The sequence below is a fragment of the Accipiter gentilis genome, chromosome 21 (assembly GCF_929443795.1).
Source record: "Accipiter gentilis chromosome 21, bAccGen1.1, whole genome shotgun sequence".
Classification (NCBI taxonomy): Eukaryota; Metazoa; Chordata; class Aves; order Accipitriformes; family Accipitridae; genus Astur; species Astur gentilis.
In genome coordinates this window covers 15,474,619-15,493,734 of record NC_064900.1, presented here as the reverse complement: position 1 = coordinate 15,493,734, position 19,116 = coordinate 15,474,619, and the positions used below count along the sequence as shown (strand labels likewise).

The window sequence follows — 19,116 nt, the reverse complement described above, 5'->3', positions numbered from 1 at the left end:
ATAAAATTAGGGGCGGTGGAAGGATACTGAATCTTAGACATGCACATACCTTGTAAATTTAGGGTAAATAAAATAGATAGCTGCAGAGCTTAGTAAAAGAAAAAAAGGGGAAAAAAAGAGATTGTTGGTATTTCCAAATGTTATTGGGGAATATTGAAACAAGACTTTATTTTTAGTTTGGACTTGTTCCATGATATAGTGCTGTCCAAAAGTAGTTCTGTATCGACACACAAAATGCTTGCTACTGCAGATCACAGAAACAGAAATTATATTAATGGTTGGGAAGACAATACAATGTAGTCAGTTAATGAAAGAGCTTGATCTGTACAAAAAATTATTTTGAGCAGTTACACACATATATAGAAAGCAAGATTAATTTAGAGACCTTTGTCATTAAAGCAGATTTTTGTATGGTTTTGTGTGGGATTTAAGGGGGATTAAATGTTTGACATCACTTTGCCTGCACAGGCTATGTTGAAGAGGTTACTGAGCGGGTGATGGAGAATTCAAATATGCGCCTATGCTGAAAGAATGGAAGCAATGGATCAGACTGCAGCCTGGCCAAATGAATTGCTGTATCTACTACATTTCTAAAAGCAAAGTGCTTCTGGTTTGACAGCAGATACCGCAGGGATGTAGAGCTGAAGGAATTTTTATGATTTGCCAAAATATGAGGGGAACTCAGCAAGGACTTCAGAACTGGGATGTCCCTGTCTTCTGTCTTCAGTGATGCCTTGCTTCATGTGCATCCTTTGTATGCTATGCTGTTTCTAAACAGTAAAAACACTAAGAGTAAGTCAGCAAGGTGGATTGGCTGATCAGGTGCATTTCTCTTTTGGAAGAGATGGTCCTGGTCATAAAACTTCTGTTCCTCATCTGTCTGTGGCCAACAGCAGTGCTACACAGTTCTCAAAGTCAGCATCACCACCTTCATCATCAGCAACAATTCTCATTCTTAAGAAAGCATAACAGGTAAGCAATATACTTTCTCAGCCTATGTTCATCTGATAAACTTCATGCTGTCAGCAACCTTTCAATGCACCCTTTTTGTTCACTGTCCGTTTTGACAGTTTCTGTATCTGTAGTTTGCATAGTATTAGTAGGGTGTTCCCAAAACAGAAATGGTGAACTGTTAATTAATTTTGCATAACCAGACATTTCATATTGTGATTTCATGAATGCTTCATATATAAGCAGGTATGTACACGCTCACACCCACACACAGCTCTTTTAACTTGTGTGATATCAAGCTACTATTGTGATGTACCAAGTATTCTTGCCCTCTCACTCCCATTAAAAGAAGCAGAAATGTCTTCCAAAGTTCTATGCCAATGTTATAAAATGACTTCCTTTACCTAAATAGCAGAGTAGCTACACTATCAGCATACAGAAGACATCTTTATGGCACTAAATGAGGTGAATTGTTCCTTATTTGTGTGTGCGATGACAAGATGTGTTCCCTTTCTGGAATATACTTATGCTTTTAGACATTGAAGATTGTCTCTGTTCTTAGTCTTTCCAATCAAGTGGCTGGTTTAAAATGAGTAATGATACAAAGGTTTTTATATGTAAGTTTCTGTGCAAAGTGTTAGTGCTTTTTCCCACAAATGCAATTTCACATCTGCCATGTGAAGTCTCTGAATGTGTTTCCAGATTAATCTAATAGTATGTGAACAGACCAATGACTTCCAGTGATAATCCAAGCAAAATCTCTCTTTGTTGGGAGGTAGGAGAAATTGTAATAAGTAGCTCCATTTAAGGAAGTAGAAGGGATACAACAGTTACATTTTTCTGTGTACTTGACCCCCTATTAAAATGAGCAGGGGACCTCATAGTTTATTCATACAATATCACACATTGAGGAAAAGTAACATACATGGACTCCTCTGATGTGTTTGAGCTGGTTTTTTTCAAGTTACATGCTTTGTAGCAGGTGTACAGCTGTTTATCCTCCGTGTCGCTTCTTATGTGATAATCCAACAACGACATATCTCTGAATCCCTACATGTCTTGACAAAATCACATTTAAGCAATGCAAAGCAACAGAACATATCCCAGTGGCACAATGGAGGTGCCTGGAGATGCTATATCACTCAGTACGTCTGGATTTTAATTCAAGGTCATAGGTTCAAGTTGGGTCTAAGCCAAAAGCTCATTAAAAGAATGGCTATTCAGCAGACTGTTTCAAACTTGCTGACAGTTTTGGAGTGAGTGCTGGTGCACAATTATTTGTAATAAGAAAACAAAATAAACAGAAATAGCCCTAATATCAACATAAGGTCTAATTTGGTGCTTTGCTAGTCTCAGGAAGCAGTTAAGAATCAAATGGAAACAGAACAAAATATCTTCTTATTGCTGTAGTGGTAAGAAAGGTCTATTTTAAACTCAGCTGATACAATTTTGTCAGTGGTGAAAGGGAAGCATATGCTACCATTGTTTGCATTTATCCTGTTCTGCAATAGCTGAGAGGAGTTGCTCCATCACTGACATAAAAAAATCACAAAGCAGGAGAGAAGCCTGGTAGTAGGAGACAGCATATTTTGTGGCATCCTGCTAGACATCCTTTGCTGACCTGTTGCCACAGAACACCAGTAACAATACTATCACAGTGTCCTCTCCATCTTCACAGATCTTTACTAATACATACAAACGGATCCATACAACAATCCTGTGAGACAGGCAGAAGTGTGTTAACAGAAAGGAAGGCTAGGAACAAGGAGGAATGCCAGGACTGTATTCTCAGCTGATGCTGACTGGTATAGTGGTTTTCTTTACACAAGGCAATCCTTTGGCCTTCCATGTCTTCATTTCCTAGATCCTAGTGATTTGGAACTGGGAAGAAGACTGCAGAATTGGAGCCACAGAAGATCTGAAAGCTTAACAGCTGCAAATCAGCTTTTCTGTGGAAAGGATCCAAATACATTTAATTTCTCTTTGTTTGATTCTGTAGTTTTGTTCTAAAGGCAGCATTATCCTCCAGTACATTGCAACAGGGTCTGACTTTCCACCAGCCTCTTTTTCTTTCTGGGGAAAAACCTTTCAGCCAGCACTAGGGTTATTAGGGACACAGCTGACAGATGGCCTTGGTTAAATGGGTGGCCTTTTAAAAAGAATCCCATGTGAAAATGTTACTTAACCTACAAGTTCCACTGTTTTAATAGAGTAACCCAATTCTCCCTCCAAAGCTATTTGTCTGCATTCTCTTGTAAAGAAGATTTTAAAGCATTAACCAAAAGTACATGAGAAAGAGATTATTCTCATGGTCCATTTCCTACAGCAAAGAACAAAACATTTGACTGTCAAAATATTAGGTTTTTTGACAGTACATGTTGCTGATGTTACTGAACACTTAGAAATGCATTTTTATATGAAAGAGAGAGAACTGTACAATTTTGATTGTTACATTTATCTGGGCTTCAAGATTTGATAAATGTGTTAAAATGTTTAAGAGATCACACTGCTGTGTAACTCCACAGCCTCTCCTGGGAATAAGATTTCTGAAACTTCTACCTTTTGGATACCTTTATTTTGGTAGTAGCTAGAGTATCTTGGGGACACAGCACTGGAAAGAAGTTTATGGTCCTTAAATCTAGGGTATTCTTTTAATGAAAAGGGTCCTTCATAGTATTCTTTTCATAAACTTACCTAGTTTCATTTTGAATGAGAATTTTTTTTCCCCACTACCCCCATACTGTAGCAATAAAGGAAGTATGGTATCTTGGATACTAAATTAGTGTGACTGAAACCAAAACCTCTCCTAACTATCCTTCCTAAGACATGAGTTTCAGATTTTTCAAAATCTGTCATGCTGAGGATAGTACTGGAAATGTGTTAATATCTTCCTGAATACCCAGAGTGCTTCAGCCTTCCTCCAGTCTCCTACCAAGAACTTTTACCATAGCATTAGTTATGCAGGGCATTAAAACAGAAGAACAGCCATGCAGGATCTTACCAAAGGTCCGTGTACTGTAGTGAGGTAGTGATGTGTTTCCAACAAGGGCTGCAAGCACAAATTTGGAAGAATAAGGACAGGGCAAGCAAGTCAGGTATTTCCCCCTAATACTCCCACCCATATCCAGTCACCAAATTTCCCTCAGAGACTTCCTGTGTTGGATGTAATTTTTGCAGATTTAGTGACCTTCAGTGGATTTCTTTTCCATGAACTTGGAATTGGAAATTCCTCCTTGAACCAGCATAAACTTTTAATAACCTAGTAAAAGACAACCAGATGGGATGCTAACAACATCAATCCCATGAATGCCGCTTGTTATGGAACTACACTGATGGCATTATGTGGTTAAATGGTTTAACCAAAACCAATCAAAGTACCCTTGAGCAGACCTTTGACCTTTCATTCGCTATTAGATATTTAAGGTTAGGTAGGAGCAGCTAAATTTGTCTTTAAAAGCCTACCATGTATTTGTCCATTGTTAAAGAATTCTGAATTAGTTGCTTTGGTTTTGTAGGCAGTAACTAACTGCTCTTTGAGAGCTCTGTCAGATACCAAGGCATCGAGCCATGAGTCCATATAACAGTATTAGGTAGTGAAGTGTCCAAAGAGTATATCTCACTTTTTTTCATCCAAAGAGCTAGTGCTTTCATTAACTTCCTATATAAGTACCAGCAGGGGTGTCTTTCCTATGTGATCTGAAACACTTCAAGTGCTTTTTATGACCTCTGTCAGAATTTAATTATAGATTACTATTTAATTTGCATAATATAAAATGTTGCCTGGAATACAGCTGTGGAAAGCAGAGCTATTATAACTGGAAGCAGTAATTTCTTGAGCATATGCCTCACTGAGACCAACAAACTCGTATTTAACATTGCCCAGGTCTATGCCAATACCAAGCCATCTGTCAGAGTTCCTTTTATTACTACTACTCCACGTAGGTAAAGAGAGATTTCCTTTCCTCAGGTGCATGTATCTGCTGATACATGCATCTGCTGATGATTTCACAAAAATTTCTTCACTGAAGCGGTTGTCAAGTATTGGAACAGACTGCCCAGGGAAGTGGTGGAGTCACCATCCCTAGGAGGTATTTGAAAGATGTGTAGATGTGGTGTTTAGGGACATGGCTTAGTGGTAGACTTGGCAGTGTTAAGTTAATGGTTGGACTTGATGATCTTAAAGGTCTTTTCCAACCTAAATGATTCTATGATTCTGTGATTCTGTGTGGACTTTCATCTCAAACACCACAGCCTGACATCTGCCATACAATGAATGTGCAGAATCAATGACTGCATTCAGACTCCTAGATCATGGTGTGCTGGCCAAAGCTGTGTGATAGAGAGACCAGGGTGCCAGGCCACCAAAATACAATCTGTGTCTTTGCTCTGCTTTTATGAGAATGAAAAGTATATCTTGACTGACCTCAGGAAGCTTTTCTGAGACCTAGGATAGTTACATCTGTCTCTTCTGCTTTTTAACGGAATTGGCACCATGGGAAGAAGCACTCAAGAAAACATCTGCTGATGGTTTCACAATGCTGTAGTGCTGATCAATAGCTAGATATGGGTCTAGGATTTCTTGGGAGTTAAATACATGCAACTCCCTTTGAATCATCAGTTAAATAACTGTAATGCTGCAGTGAGGACAATTTAATACTATAACTCTTAGCCAAGGAGTAACATCTGGATTCCAGATGCTGATGTTAAAGGAATGTCTGCTGGAGAACACTTCTTTGGGTGGGGGAAGGAGTCAAGAAGGAGAAAAAAATCTGAAGCAGAAGTGTATTATTTTTAATTATTTTAGAAATTTTTATGGAATTTTTCTAAGTTTTGGTATATTTACACACACAATGTTACCAGTCTCCATGAATTTAATTCCAAGTACCATGAGCATATATCTCTGCTTGTAAGCCTATTTTCCTTTACAATAAAAAAATACATTCTGCCAAAGGAAGGTATTGAATGTGGCATGTTTGTAACAAAAGTGCTATTCTGACCCATGCAAGACCTTGCCTAGCTTGAACAACCACTTTTGATAGCAGCTAGAAATAATTATAGATACTCCACCATTTGTATATAAAAGAAGAGCTTGAAGAGGCTGTTCAAGTAAGTGGGCACAAAAGATGCTTTTCATATAGGCAGCATTTCTGTTTATTTTGTCCTCATCCAGGAAAACAGAAGGAATATCAAAATCCCATAACATCTCTTCTCAGTGGCTCATTAAGAAAAAAATTCCTGCCCTGGTAGCTTATGTTTTGCCTCTCATGACTAAGGAAAGTCGTCCTCAGTCACAGACCTGCTTCTAGTAAGAAGCTGTAATAGAAGTATCATAGCTTTAGCCTGCTTCTTCCAGTGAAATGACCGGAGCATCAAACAGATATTTTCCTTGGCACATCTGACAACAAATAACCTAATGCTTCTAAACTGTATTAGCTGTGCCATGGCATTATGAACATAATTAATCATTGTCTCTTATACTGGTTCCCAAGCAGCAGAATTTCCTCGTATACCTATTGTAGAGCATTGCAGATGTTCAGTTCTACTGCCCATTCTACTCTGATACAGGCTTTCTCTGTGGTGATTTTAATTCTCTGAAGCATGGGGTCTCATTTTAGCATCCACATAATTTTCATACTTGGGAAACTAAAGTCTGTATTTCAAATGCCTGATAGGCGTTCTGATTGCCCTGATAATTTGGTTCAGACAACACTGCCAGAGACATTCAAGAATACTAAGGTAAATTAACTTGTTCAAGCCCAACAGTTCTGAATTACGCAGGAGCCACCTCAGCATTCCTGTAACATAGCATTTTAAAAAGTAATTTCTTAGGCTTTGTTATTAAGAAAAAAGGGGGGAGTGGAGGAAAAAAAAAAAGTAAATACAGGTGCATACCCTATTCTAAGGTATTCCATACCTTGTCTTAAGCAGTGTTTGACTACAGGGCAAATCTTCAGAACAGATTTCTATCATTCAGTCTAAAGTAATAATTAGAGTTGCTGGCAGCAAAGTCCAAGAGAATCACAGGAGGCATGAAAGAAATTACCTCTAGGGAGAGACCTTTGCCTGTGGCAAGGCAGCTGTATTTAAGTCATTTCTACAGATGTATGTCTAACCTATTCTTAAATAGCCTGAGTGAAAGGAGTCTCAAAACTCACCCAAGCAATATGTTCCCATGTTTCACTGTTCTTGCCGTAAGAAAGGTGTTCCTAATGTGTACCATAGATCTCCCTTATTGCCACTGCTTATCCCACTGGGGAGTGGACACAGAGCAAAGGGCCCTGTAAAAGCTCATGATGTGTTCTGAAGACTATGATGTGTTTCCTCAGTCGTCGTCTTCTAAATTAAGCTACACAAGTTCTTACTATCTTCCCATGCCTTTCCTGAAATGGGGGCCCAAAGCTAGGCATAATTCTGCAGCTAAGGTATGGCTAGTTCTGTTATTACTTGGGGCCAGCCACTTAAAGCAGGACATGCAAGGAGGATTGGAAACTTAAGGAGACACCGTAGCATTTTCCTTATAGCAGAACCAAATAATGTAATGGATTCTTTCTAAAGCCTGTGTACCCCAGCTACCAGATCCGACTGTATGTTGGGGTCAATTATATGGAATTAGTTACTGGGCCTGAAAGTAGCTCATGGCCGCAAGAGCATTCTAGATGCCTTTAGAAGGCCTTGAACAGAATAAACAAGAAGATAGAAAAAGAAAGATCCCAGTTATAAAAACACAGGTGCACATTCCACGATAAAGGGAACTTGGCACAAACAACCTCAATTCAGGGGCTTATCTTGGCCAATTGGACTGAGAAAAGTTTCGCATGCTCTAGTTAATATAGCCAATTACGTCCTGTGTTTATGCGCGTGTACAGAGTGAGTATAACTAACTGTATCTTATGTTTATACGCGTGTACAGTGTCGATATAACCAATCACATTTTATGTTTGTGCGCATGGACATCAAATGCTTGCATGCAGCGGCAATCAAAGCTTCTAAACAACTTAGAGAATTATATAAGAATGATCAGCTAGGCTCAATAAACTGGCGACTTTAATCATCATATTGGTGTCCTGTCGTCCAGGCCCTGCATGAAATAACCCTAAACCCTACAACTGTAGATCTTGACTGTGTTTCAACCCAATACCTTTGTGACATGGGCATGTACCAGACCCCTTTGCTGTCTGTGCCATTGTTTCAGTTTATAGGATAAATGGAAAAGGAGTCAGCACTGTGATGAGCATCTGCTGTTCATTTTAAATGCAAGCTCAGCACATGAAATTTCTGTCTCAAGAACTCGAGTCCATTCTTAGGCATGTGAATTTTCCAGTGGAGTTTGCAATGTGGTGCAGTACATTGTGTGAAGGGAAGAAAGTTAGGAACAGTCACCAGAAAGAAGTACAGAATTCATGGCATCCTGCTTCGAGCACAGGTTCATCTGTGTTGCCTTGGTGCTATGCAGAAACTCAGTTATGTGTGGCATGGAGATAAATGCAGAGACAGGACTCAATGCAAAGAAATGCTGCATGTCTGAGCAGCAAATAAGGGGATGAGCTAACAAATAACTTGGCCAAATCTAAGTGACATTTAAGAGGATCTTAAAAACAAAGTCCCTGGATCCAGGACCATCAGTTTCTCAGTCCATTCTCATATTGACTCATTTGAGCTCCTAGGGAAAAAGAAGATTTATAATAAAAAGTATAATTGTCTCTGTAATATGGATAATGGATGAAATGCTTTAAAACCATGGATACATGATGTTATTTCCAAGTCTGAGTTGCAAGTGGTTATGTGAATAGTAACATTTTTTTCAAACAGCTATAATCTCGTATATAATGATAGATACAATCTCTGAGGGGAACAGATGAAGAGCTAGATATTCTTCCTGGGACTTTTTATATAGAATTGGTGTTCCTCATAGACCTGGGCACCCTCATACCTGATTTCCCTACCTTTTCCAATATATCTTTCTCCAATTTTATTAGCACAGTTGTTTCCCTTATCATACCAGATTCAACTGGTCCCTGCTTCATTTAACTAGCATTCTGAATGTCAGGCAGAAAAAAAAAAGTTTCTTACATTTATTTTTTTTTTAAACGTAGCAAACGAGAAATTAAAATGAGGAAACTTGACAGCACGAAAGTACGGCCACTTAAATCTGAGCAGCTTCTTCGCATAGAGGACCATGACTTTGCACTGAGACCTGGATTTGGAGGTAAGCAGCACATGCCTGTGCTGTGCTGGTTAATAGTTTATCCTCTCTCTGGAAGTTCACTTAAACTCTGTCCAGCAGTGTCACTTAAAATTGAATGACAGAATTAATTGCAGCTCACCTGTTTTGTTGTACTCCAGGAAATAAAGAAGAAATCCAGAAATACTTGAAGGCAAGGGACTTTTTTGTGTTTAGCATATCAATAGGAGAAACTGTTTGAATTGTCTCCTTTTAAGAACTAATTAAAAAAAATATTATTAGACTAAGATTCTGTGATTTAAGTATTCCTGTAAACTGCATAGTCTAGTAGCAATTAGCAAATTACTTAGTCATCAAATTTGTTTTGAGAGATTGAAATGAACCATCAATTCCTAAATCTGTTTGCTCTGTACAAAATTAAAAAACTACCCACAGGCCTTCAGTTTATTACCATGTTGTTTTTGTGTTGTTGGGCACTATGATGATTATTTCTTCTTTTAAGTAAATTGCATGTGGATAAAGGGAGTATTCGATGGGATGTTCACAGTTTGGATTCAATTTTGACTCTCCTTCATGAAAGGTAAAAGGAGGAAGCTGCCCCACTAAATATTGTCTGAGCCTTTGAGTCACCAGTTTCGTGTTCATGATTCATGAAAATAGACTGAACTGCTCTGGATTATGAACCCAAAATAAAATATATGAGGACCTATAATCAGCTGTGTAAATGAACATACATCTGGGAGGCTAACCGAAGTCTGTGGAGCTATTCTTGTTGACACCAGCTGCTGGGACCTGGGGCCTGGCAAGCATACCAGGAGGGAGACCTGGGGTAAGAAGAGCCTCTTTGGATGCACTGGAAGAATGCGAAAGGGTTTCTTGTTACCCTAGAAATTCTGTCTTGTCAGAGAGCAAAAATCTTGCCTGATTTTGAACAATAGTTAAGATACATCTCTTTCTTGACAACAAAAGCTAGGATTACCTCTTGCCTAATACCTGTCTAGTCTAATATCTTTTAGTCTTGACATCTTTTTATTACCACCTGATTTGCCACATAAGGAATTTAAGTTTTTGAGAATGTCATCTCAGAAAGGAAGTAGCATTGCCATGAAAGCAAACAACAATTTGGGATGTACTTTATTGCTGGATCATCCTGGAAAGCAATACTTATGATGTCCATAAAAGCAGCTTTCAGAATATACTCTGTGATCTGGCAGTTGTAATTTTCCACAGGCAGTGAGAATTTTATTGCACCCAGCAAATCTGTACCAGGCTTTTTCCCCTTCTCCTTTTTTTTTTCAAATGACTAATCATATTGCCCATTCAATTCCTGTTGAAGTCAGCTGTAGTTTTTCCACTGACTTCATTGCACAGGCCTCTCAATAATCACATTGCCATGGGTATGATTTCAGCTGTACTCCTGTCTTTCAGAAATAGCTTTCAGCAGAAGAGTGCATCAGCTTTGCTTCTCTTCTGTCGTCCACATGCCATAGTGGCATGGGAGGCACTTTTTTCAGTCACATCCAATAATTCACACGCTTCCAAATTTTCAGAACTCTCTTAATATGTGGATTACTTATGTGTGAGGCTCTCTAAGACTAAAACATACATCCATTAACATTTTTACAGCACACAGTGAAAAAAATCTTAGCAAAATGAATGCCGATCCCAAATTTATACTCCATTTTTCTTATCTTACCATTGGTTTCCATGATGTTACAGTAGTAGAGAATGGTTTGTTCTTCACAAGAGGTAAGTTAATTAGGCAGCAGCAGAGAGTTAGTACACAAGTGTGACCTCATCAGAGGACAAAACTCACCAACTGAAACATGAATCTGAATAACATACCCAGAATTATTGTATGACAGCAGAGACAGAGTATGGGTTTCTCTGAAGAATGCTGATGCTTAAGTGTGCAGCAGAAGGAAACTTAACTAGAAGAGAAGGTGAAATTAGAGATACCATTGCTACAGTCATTGTCACAGCAGTCATAATGTAGCACTGAACTGCATAAATACTTATAACATGGGCTTTATGTATTTAAAGCAGGTGAAATTTTGGGTTTGTTTTTATCAAATCTAATGAAGAATTTCAGTACTGTGATTCATGAAGGGCTTGTATCTGCCACATGCCACAGTCCATGATTTATTCAAGTCAGCACAATGCATCAATTCACAATACTGACAGGAGAAAAAAGAACCAGGCCAAAACAGCTTGGTGAAAAACAAGTATTTTAAAATTTTTCTTTACCTTTAGAAGAGGGACAATATTTTGCCTTCTCCTATACCCCATTGTGATTTTCTGTGTATGTCAAGGAGTGGGAATGATAGATTTTGCTAATCTGGCTCTACTGTGCCCCTTTCCCTGAGAAAGTCAATCATCCTTTGCACCAGTTTGGGAGAAAAAGCAGCTGGAAAATTCATGCTGTGTTGAACCTGCTGGAGATCCCTCAGTTCAGGGAACTCTTAAATCTAAATCTGGCTTGTTTGATTTCATTTGGCCCCACACATACAAAGTAAATGAGGCAGACTACAGGACCCAGAGTTTTTAGTATTTATAATTAAATAGCAAAGGAAAAAACAGAGAAAGCACATGCTGAATTTGATTTGTAAACTGAGCAAACATGCATGGGAAAAAACCTGGGGGAAATGAACATAGAATTGTTGGATTCTGATGCTGCCAGCTGCAGTGTTACTGGAAATAATTGTGACTTTACTCACATGACTGGTTGCTTTCTCATGAAAGTATATCATTGCTCTGTGGAGGTAAGAGAGATCCTTTTTTTGACCAAATGGACACAACTCTGGTGTCATTTATAAGAGTGTATTTTGGCATTCTTCTGTTGATTGCAATGCCATTCCAGCTGCACAGTCAGAATTTGACTGACTTGATTTTAAAATTTAGTCCTGACATTGTCCATTTATTAACAGATTAGAGATCAAAGTCTGAGAAGCATACTGTGTCAAGATGAAGCAAAACCAGCACGCTGCTAGCAAGCTGTTTCTACATTTTTGCTGTAGAAATGTTACTTTGTCTGCAGTTCATTATACAGTGAGGTTGAGTGAAGCAAACCAGTAATTCAGTACACCCAAATGTTCTTTAAAAAACTAAACTTACATTGTTCCATTTCACTTATTCCCTAAGCCAGGCTCTTGGGTTGTTGTTTGAGGAGGTGCAGGGGGTTGTTTGGTTTTTTCCCTTTTCTCGATATTTTTCTGTTTTGTTGTTGCCTTCCATATAATGTCATGGTCCTCTTTTGTTTGGAAGTCTCCAATAGATGGACCCCTGCTGATGCAAACAGATGTGGACCAGCATAGTGATTTGAATAGTTCCACTAGACATTGGAGTAGGAGCACAGATGTTTCCCTTGCTCAAACAGCTTTACTAACTCCATCAGTGAATATTGTAGGAATTATATTTAGTCCTTGCTGCTTCCAGAAGCACTGACAAAGGCCAGGAGATGGGTATGTGAGGGGTCCTGCAATGGTATAATAATGCTTGCCAGTTCTGGTAAGGCTGTCTGTCTGCATAGGTCCTACCAAAGGAAATGTCAGTAGACTCAGTCAGATCTTTTCATGTCTTGTAGATCTTCATACTATTATGGCCTAAGGTACTTCAACTGATTTTTCAGCAGCCTGATAAACTGATAAATCTGTGTGAAGATAGCTTAATTTTGGACTGGAGAAAAAGTAAGAAATTAAATTATGTTGCCAGAACTTCTTGGAATGGTCACCCCCATGTTTTGAACTTAGTGAGAAAGGGTGAGCACAGGCCAATATCAGACAATGAACAGAGACTTCTAGCAGCTCAGGTCTGAGGGCCATGATGCAGGCTGCCTTAGCAGCCAGAACTTTGGATGTTGAGGGAGGTGTTAAAGGAAATCCTTAGAAATGCTTTAAAGTTACTTTCTTTTCTACTATACATCTATTTATCTATATCCTATTATTTTCTGAACTATCTTATTTAAAAATACTGGTTTGAGCTCTTGGTTTCCTGAGTTCTGCTTTCACTTACTAAAAATTAACACTGCCATTAAAAAAGATCATGACTAGCCTATAGAGGAGGTCATTCTTTTATTCCTCTGTGCCTTGTTTTTCCTGACAGTAAAACTCTTCCACGCACTCTCTGAACGATCTTGCAGTCTAAAGCTTATGGAACCACATGATCACTGTCACTGTGTACATGCAAGTTCTCACTGTGTGTGTGTATATATATATATATATATATATATATATATTTGAAGTATGACAACTTTATTTTTCTTTTACATTGTGTCTTAAGGACCTGTCATTTCCTATGCTAACATATATTGTGTTAGTTAAAGAAGTTTTAAACTTGGTTATCTCTGCAGTATCAACCAATATAGAGGATAATAACATTAGCAAGTTTTAGAAATGGTGGAAAATAATTTATTAGCATTTAGCTGGTCAAGAGGTAACAGTCTTTCCAGACAATTTGCATCCCATTCTGCAATTAGGCATGATCTTAATTCCAAATTTTCAGAGAATCAGAAATCCCATTAGCTCACTCCCCCTTATGTTTTCTACCTCCTCAAGCTAAATTAGTAACATTTAAATTCATCTGAACGTAAAAGGGGGGGTGGGGGGGAAGGGGGCAGGAAAGAAAATAGGGCCCAATGAATGTTCAGAAAATGCTGCAATTCTAAAATCTCTTTGCCACTAAGTTGTTTTCTTTTCCGCACCACAGCCCTCCCTGAAAGGTCAGAAATATCTTCTCACTGTGGTGGAGAAGACTCACTCTGATGAAAGTGGAATGGCTTTTTCTCTTGTGTTACTGGAAGGAATAGCTGGGATCCAGAACAGGAGGGAAATATTTTTGTAATTTGCAAGACCTCTAACAGGATCCTTCTCCTGGATTTTTTTCTTTTACGTCTTCCATTCCAAGAGTTGGCTACTGCTAATACCAGTCCACCTTCATTTCTCACATAAATAGGAAAGAAACAAAACAGTAACAAGAAGAAAATAACATTGCCAGAAACTCTCCTGTTTCAGTCGTTGCCAGAGGAAAGTAAACACATCCACATAGCTTCACTTTTCTGGGGCTTGTTTACATTTCTATCTGGTTTTCTTCCTCTGCAGGCCCACAAGCCCTTTTTAGAGGAAAGTACTCCTATAGACCTTAATCCTTCCCTGGTCTCTGTCTCCTACTGGGAGATTTCTGTAGACCTAGCTTTCTTCCAGCATACACTGTTACAATGCCAACTGGGATACAGTGGCTGTTTTTTCTAAATTCAACATTTATCTTATGGAATTTCAGGTGCAGTCTGCTGTGTGTTCAAAGGTTTGACTATTACAAAAATACTATAGAATTCACTACCAGTCATAATTACTGTAGAAATTGATCCTAAAATGCTAAAAGGATATCCTTTTTACGTAATATCCCTTCTAAAAAGCGTATTATAGAATTTGCCTGCAGTACTATCTATTAAAAAAATTCCATGCTCATCAAGGAATTCTTTTGCTATGTTTAAACCTCTAAAATAAAAGACTGGAAATGGTTGTGTGAGAATAAATCCATCTGAAAACAATTCTATTTTTTCTGCTGAAGAGTAATTATCTTGAAAATCTGTGGAGCCTCCATTGTGAAAATCACTAATCCCTCTAAAATAATGATTTGTAGCAATGCTCCAGAAGCAACTGAAGCTGCTCAATTTAATAACAAAATCCCCTCTGCCATCCCCAGTTTTGTCAAACTGGGAAATAAAAAACACAGCTTTGCTCTGGTTACTTTTTTTCAAAGTGAATTTGATGATGTTGCCTGATGGTCAGCCAGAGCTTGAAATTCTCAATACACTACAGAGAAAGCCATGGTGCAGACATAAAGGTAAACAAATCACTATTCTGGCTGGTTTAGGATCCTTTCCAATGCTTATTGAAATGCTCTTTTTAAAAAAAATCCAATTGTGGCAAAACAAATCCAAGTGACGAAGAAATTACAGTTCTCAGCAACCTGTTCCCAATAATTAATTATTACTGTTTCTAGTGGAGTTGGTTTTTAATCACAGAAAGAAATGTTCCCAGAAAACCACAAAGCTCAGAAGGCCTAGACCAGAGTAAGGTCAATATGTATCTTATGGGGGTGGTGGTGTTAGTGACAACAATAAAAAAATGCTTCAGATTAAAAAAGTGAACAGTACGCTGAAGAGACTGGGGTTGCACATATGTGCAGTGTTTAGTGTCTTTATCATCTACTAACTTTTGTTGCCAAAGTAGAGTCAGAATAGGGAGAAAATATTTGCAGCTGGTACGATCTGTCTGTAATAGGTCAGGGCAGAGGTTAGGGGATGTGGTTTAATAATTGTCTGCAGTGAATGCTAGACTGAACAGTATTTTCTCATTAAGCAGCATGAGTACGGTCTTTGGCCTTTTCCCAGACAGAGAACAGGAATCTCTTTTTAAGGAGTCTGTTTCACAGTTCTAGCATTTCTACCTAATCAGGAACAAATTTCATTGTAATAGTTCCCTTTTTATTTAATTCACTTTAGAACCATCCACTGTATTTCTCCTGGCCATAGCTTTTGTTCTCTTTTATGCTATTCAGTGTCCCCACTGGCTTGGTTTTATAACAGTTCTCAACTTAGTGCAAGCTGTTCTTCCGAAGAATCAAATGCCTCTGTGTGTATTTACGTATAACTGGCACTTCAGTTTGCGTGCATGTAACCAATGTAATCATAAGCTGCCCCTAATTTCTAGTTCTGTGATCAGTTCCTTTGTATCTGCCCAGATGAGGTGAATTATTGAATGAAATTGTGCCCACACCGGAACAGTGCTTGCTGGGGTAGGAAATAGTCTGTAATTTTTACAAGTCCCAAGAAAGTATTAGGACTGCCATCATCATGCTTTGAGCAGCTGTCACTAAGAAAAACCTTTTCCTCACTACACATGATATATGGCTTAGAAAGCCAGTTATCCTATTCAGTGATATGATTTGTGGGTAGTTCCTGGCCTGTTTGAAGAATGTTGATGGTAGACATTTAACTTTATTCGCTTTAGATTTGTCCTTGACTCAGAGACTGGTAAAGCCATTGTTTTATGTAGAGAGCTACTCCCCTCTCCTCCCCTTCCACCCACATAATTCTACATAAATAAGACTAAACCCACTGTTTTTAACATGCTAGTCAAGCAAATCATCCCTCAAAGTTTTAGTAATAGTAGTTAAGATCAAATGTACACCCAGATACGAGCACTTCCAGTATATCCTACCGTGTGCCTCTGCCATAGTCTCAGGGTAAGAGTTTGGACACATCTACAATATCAAGAAGTTGAAGCTTCATGGTGGGTAAGATTAGATAATACACAGTTCATCTGCTTATTTGCAGTCATTCTAAGGAACCCTGGTAACCAACAGGCATTTCCAAGTCACAAGCCACCTCACCCCAATCTAGAATATGCCTGTTACACTGCATGGACTTTGAAGAAGCCAAGGGTTGAGGCCAGATTTCTATCTTCAGTGCTGTTCGCATGTTGGCCAGCTTTCATACTGATCATGCTCCTAGTCTGGAGCACTGTGCTTCTGCAGCTAGCTTGCTCCCTGAGCCACCCTGCCTTGTGTACAGCTAGCTCAGGTCTCAGCTCTGCAATGCAGGCTTGTCCTATTTCGTCATGCAAATGAGGAGCTTGATAGACAACACCCTATCTTTCTGCAGTGTTTGCATTTAAATGATGTGTGAATGCCATTTGTGAACGATGTTCACATCTTGTATAAATCCCACAATGACTTCTATTTAGGCTAAACTTGTCTTTCGTTTACAACATAGTTTAGATTTCAGTGGAATTCTGAGAAGGTGATTCCACTCAGACTACAACCAGGCATTTTTGTACCAGTACTTGGTACAAGTTGGTATTCAGCATAAGTAAACTTTTTGTGTGGTGTGGTCAAAACACAGACAAGAAGTGGTCAAAAGTGGTTTAAGAGAGGCATAAAAATTTTTATTGGTTTCTGTGAAGAAGCCTGCCGGGATATATACATTGATATTCTTTTGCATCAGCCTCTAGGGCAGATGTCTCCTGCTGTCTCTATTCTCTAAAAGAAGCAGCATTTTCCCAAGTGCTGTCTAGTGTTTTACTAATGAACTAATTGACTGAACTTTGCTGTCTGGAGTCCTGAATTTTGTTTTGAGCTTTGGCCAACAGACTGAGCGATGCATTCCTCTCAGAGGAAGAAGATGCGATTTCTGAGCCAGACGGGACAGCTCTTGGCAGTGCTGAAACATGTTCCTGTGTGCCTTGCTAACTGACCACATTTTACTTTGCTTTCCCATGCACAATGCATCTTCATCTGTTCTGTGCAGGGTCAAACCCTCCATTAAAAAATACAAGTCAAATCAAGAGATTACAGAGACAGATTTTAAAATACCTCAAAAATAGTTCAAGATCTCTACTGGTAAGAACTGAAGGCAGCTGTGTAATCCTCGAGGACTGCTATTTTAAGGATAATTCCAAAAAGACACACAGTATTGTGGCTGGTTATCAGGAGAGTGATATTTCTGGACTATTTTGGCTTGACACTGATAAAAGGAAAAGACAAGAAAAAGAGAAAGAAGTTAAAAATGCTGTTACTATCTCCTGCTGTTCAGACTTCCTTGTCCTCATGTTGTGTACTGGGTTATTTTAAATGTGTACTTTAAAAATATTTTAACTGACTATTTTTAACGAATGTAATTGGAATCCCATGTACAATAATTACTATCGATTTTCATGCCAAATGCAGAATATTTGTCAGGGAGGGGTGTATACTCATATATGCACACGTCTCTCTCCTTTCCCTCCTCCTTAAGGAACTGATTAGTCAATTGCTTTATTGGAATTACTTCCTTGCTGAAAATTACAGGGGTATATAGCCCATATAGAATGAGCTCCTTCATTCCAGATATTGTATACTGAAGAGACTGGAAATAATTTTATATTTTGCTGTAATTTTTAATTGATTTTTAGTCACTTTATTGTAAAAATGCAAATATGGTTGTATAATTTGTTCATTCAGATCCCATTGTGTTATAAACTCACAGCCTTTTTCAGTGGCATGAAATAGTGGGGTAGTATATAAAATCAGGTCACCTAGTGCAGTTTGGTATGCATTGTACTTGATAATAAATTATGTACTCAGTAATACCCAACACTCCACCACAGAACATGCTTAGTATGTGTACAGCTTTTGTCTTATGAAGTAGTGAGCAAGCAATCCTTCTTCACAAATATCTATGCCAAACTTTAAATAGTTAAGTAACTAAAGATAATTAGGAGGCATAATAGATATTTGGTTCATAAGTGTGGGAATAAGCATTGGAACTGGTAAGAAAGCTTTGCAATCTCTGATGTATTTGCTATATATACTCAGCTTTTCCCTATGACAGTTCTAAGTAGGACTCCAAGCAGTTCATTATCTTTGGCACCACAAGGAAGCTGTCACTGCTGTCCAAACTGCAATGCCAATAGCAACTAGTCTGGCTGCAGAAAGATTACTGAAGATTTTGTACTTATTTTCACAACTGTTTAGCATTGGGTTTTACTTTGTTGCCATGGTCTTTCTCATTCAGTGTACTAAGGTGGACAGACCGTAGTAAATTCTGGGGTGGGGTACTTTCTGTATGTTGCTAATACACAGTCTTCCCTTTAAAAATATGGATGTATGCTCCTCATCACTCTTTCTTTCTGTTACATTGTAGGGTCGCCAATACCTGTGGGCATTGATGTACAGGTAGAAAGCATTGACAGCATATCTGAAGTTGACATGGTAAGTTGGTTAGTAGAACTGGAATAAAGAATTTCAGCCAAAATTCAGGGTCTCAGAAACATCCAGCTGGATGATATAGAATAATACAGTTAAAGAAAGCAAATCCTTAAAGAGCACAACCTTGCCTTGAAGCATCCAAGTCATTCTCATTTAAACTAGTAAGTGTTATATAAGAGCACATGCTGAATTTCTCCCTGGGCAAGAGGAACAGATCAGAGTCAACAGTGCTCTGA

At 38.5% G+C, this 19,116-nt stretch overlaps 1 protein-coding gene across 3 annotated transcripts in view; it reads left to right on the top strand.

Annotated features, from left to right (window-relative positions):
• Window positions 1-500: 500 nt before the first annotated feature.
• Window positions 501-19,116, top strand: part of GABRR3 (gamma-aminobutyric acid type A receptor subunit rho3) — a 35,422-nt gene continuing 16,806 nt past the window's right edge. For all 3 annotated transcript variants that reach the window (XM_049824341.1, XM_049824338.1, XM_049824340.1), the window contains exons 1-3: window positions 501-972; window positions 9,045-9,157; window positions 18,816-18,883. In XM_049824341.1, coding sequence (XP_049680298.1) covers window positions 845-972; window positions 9,045-9,157; window positions 18,816-18,883 — 309 coding nt within the window. In that variant the 5' untranslated portion in view covers window positions 501-844. The remainder of the gene's footprint in view (window positions 973-9,044; window positions 9,158-18,815; window positions 18,884-19,116) is intronic.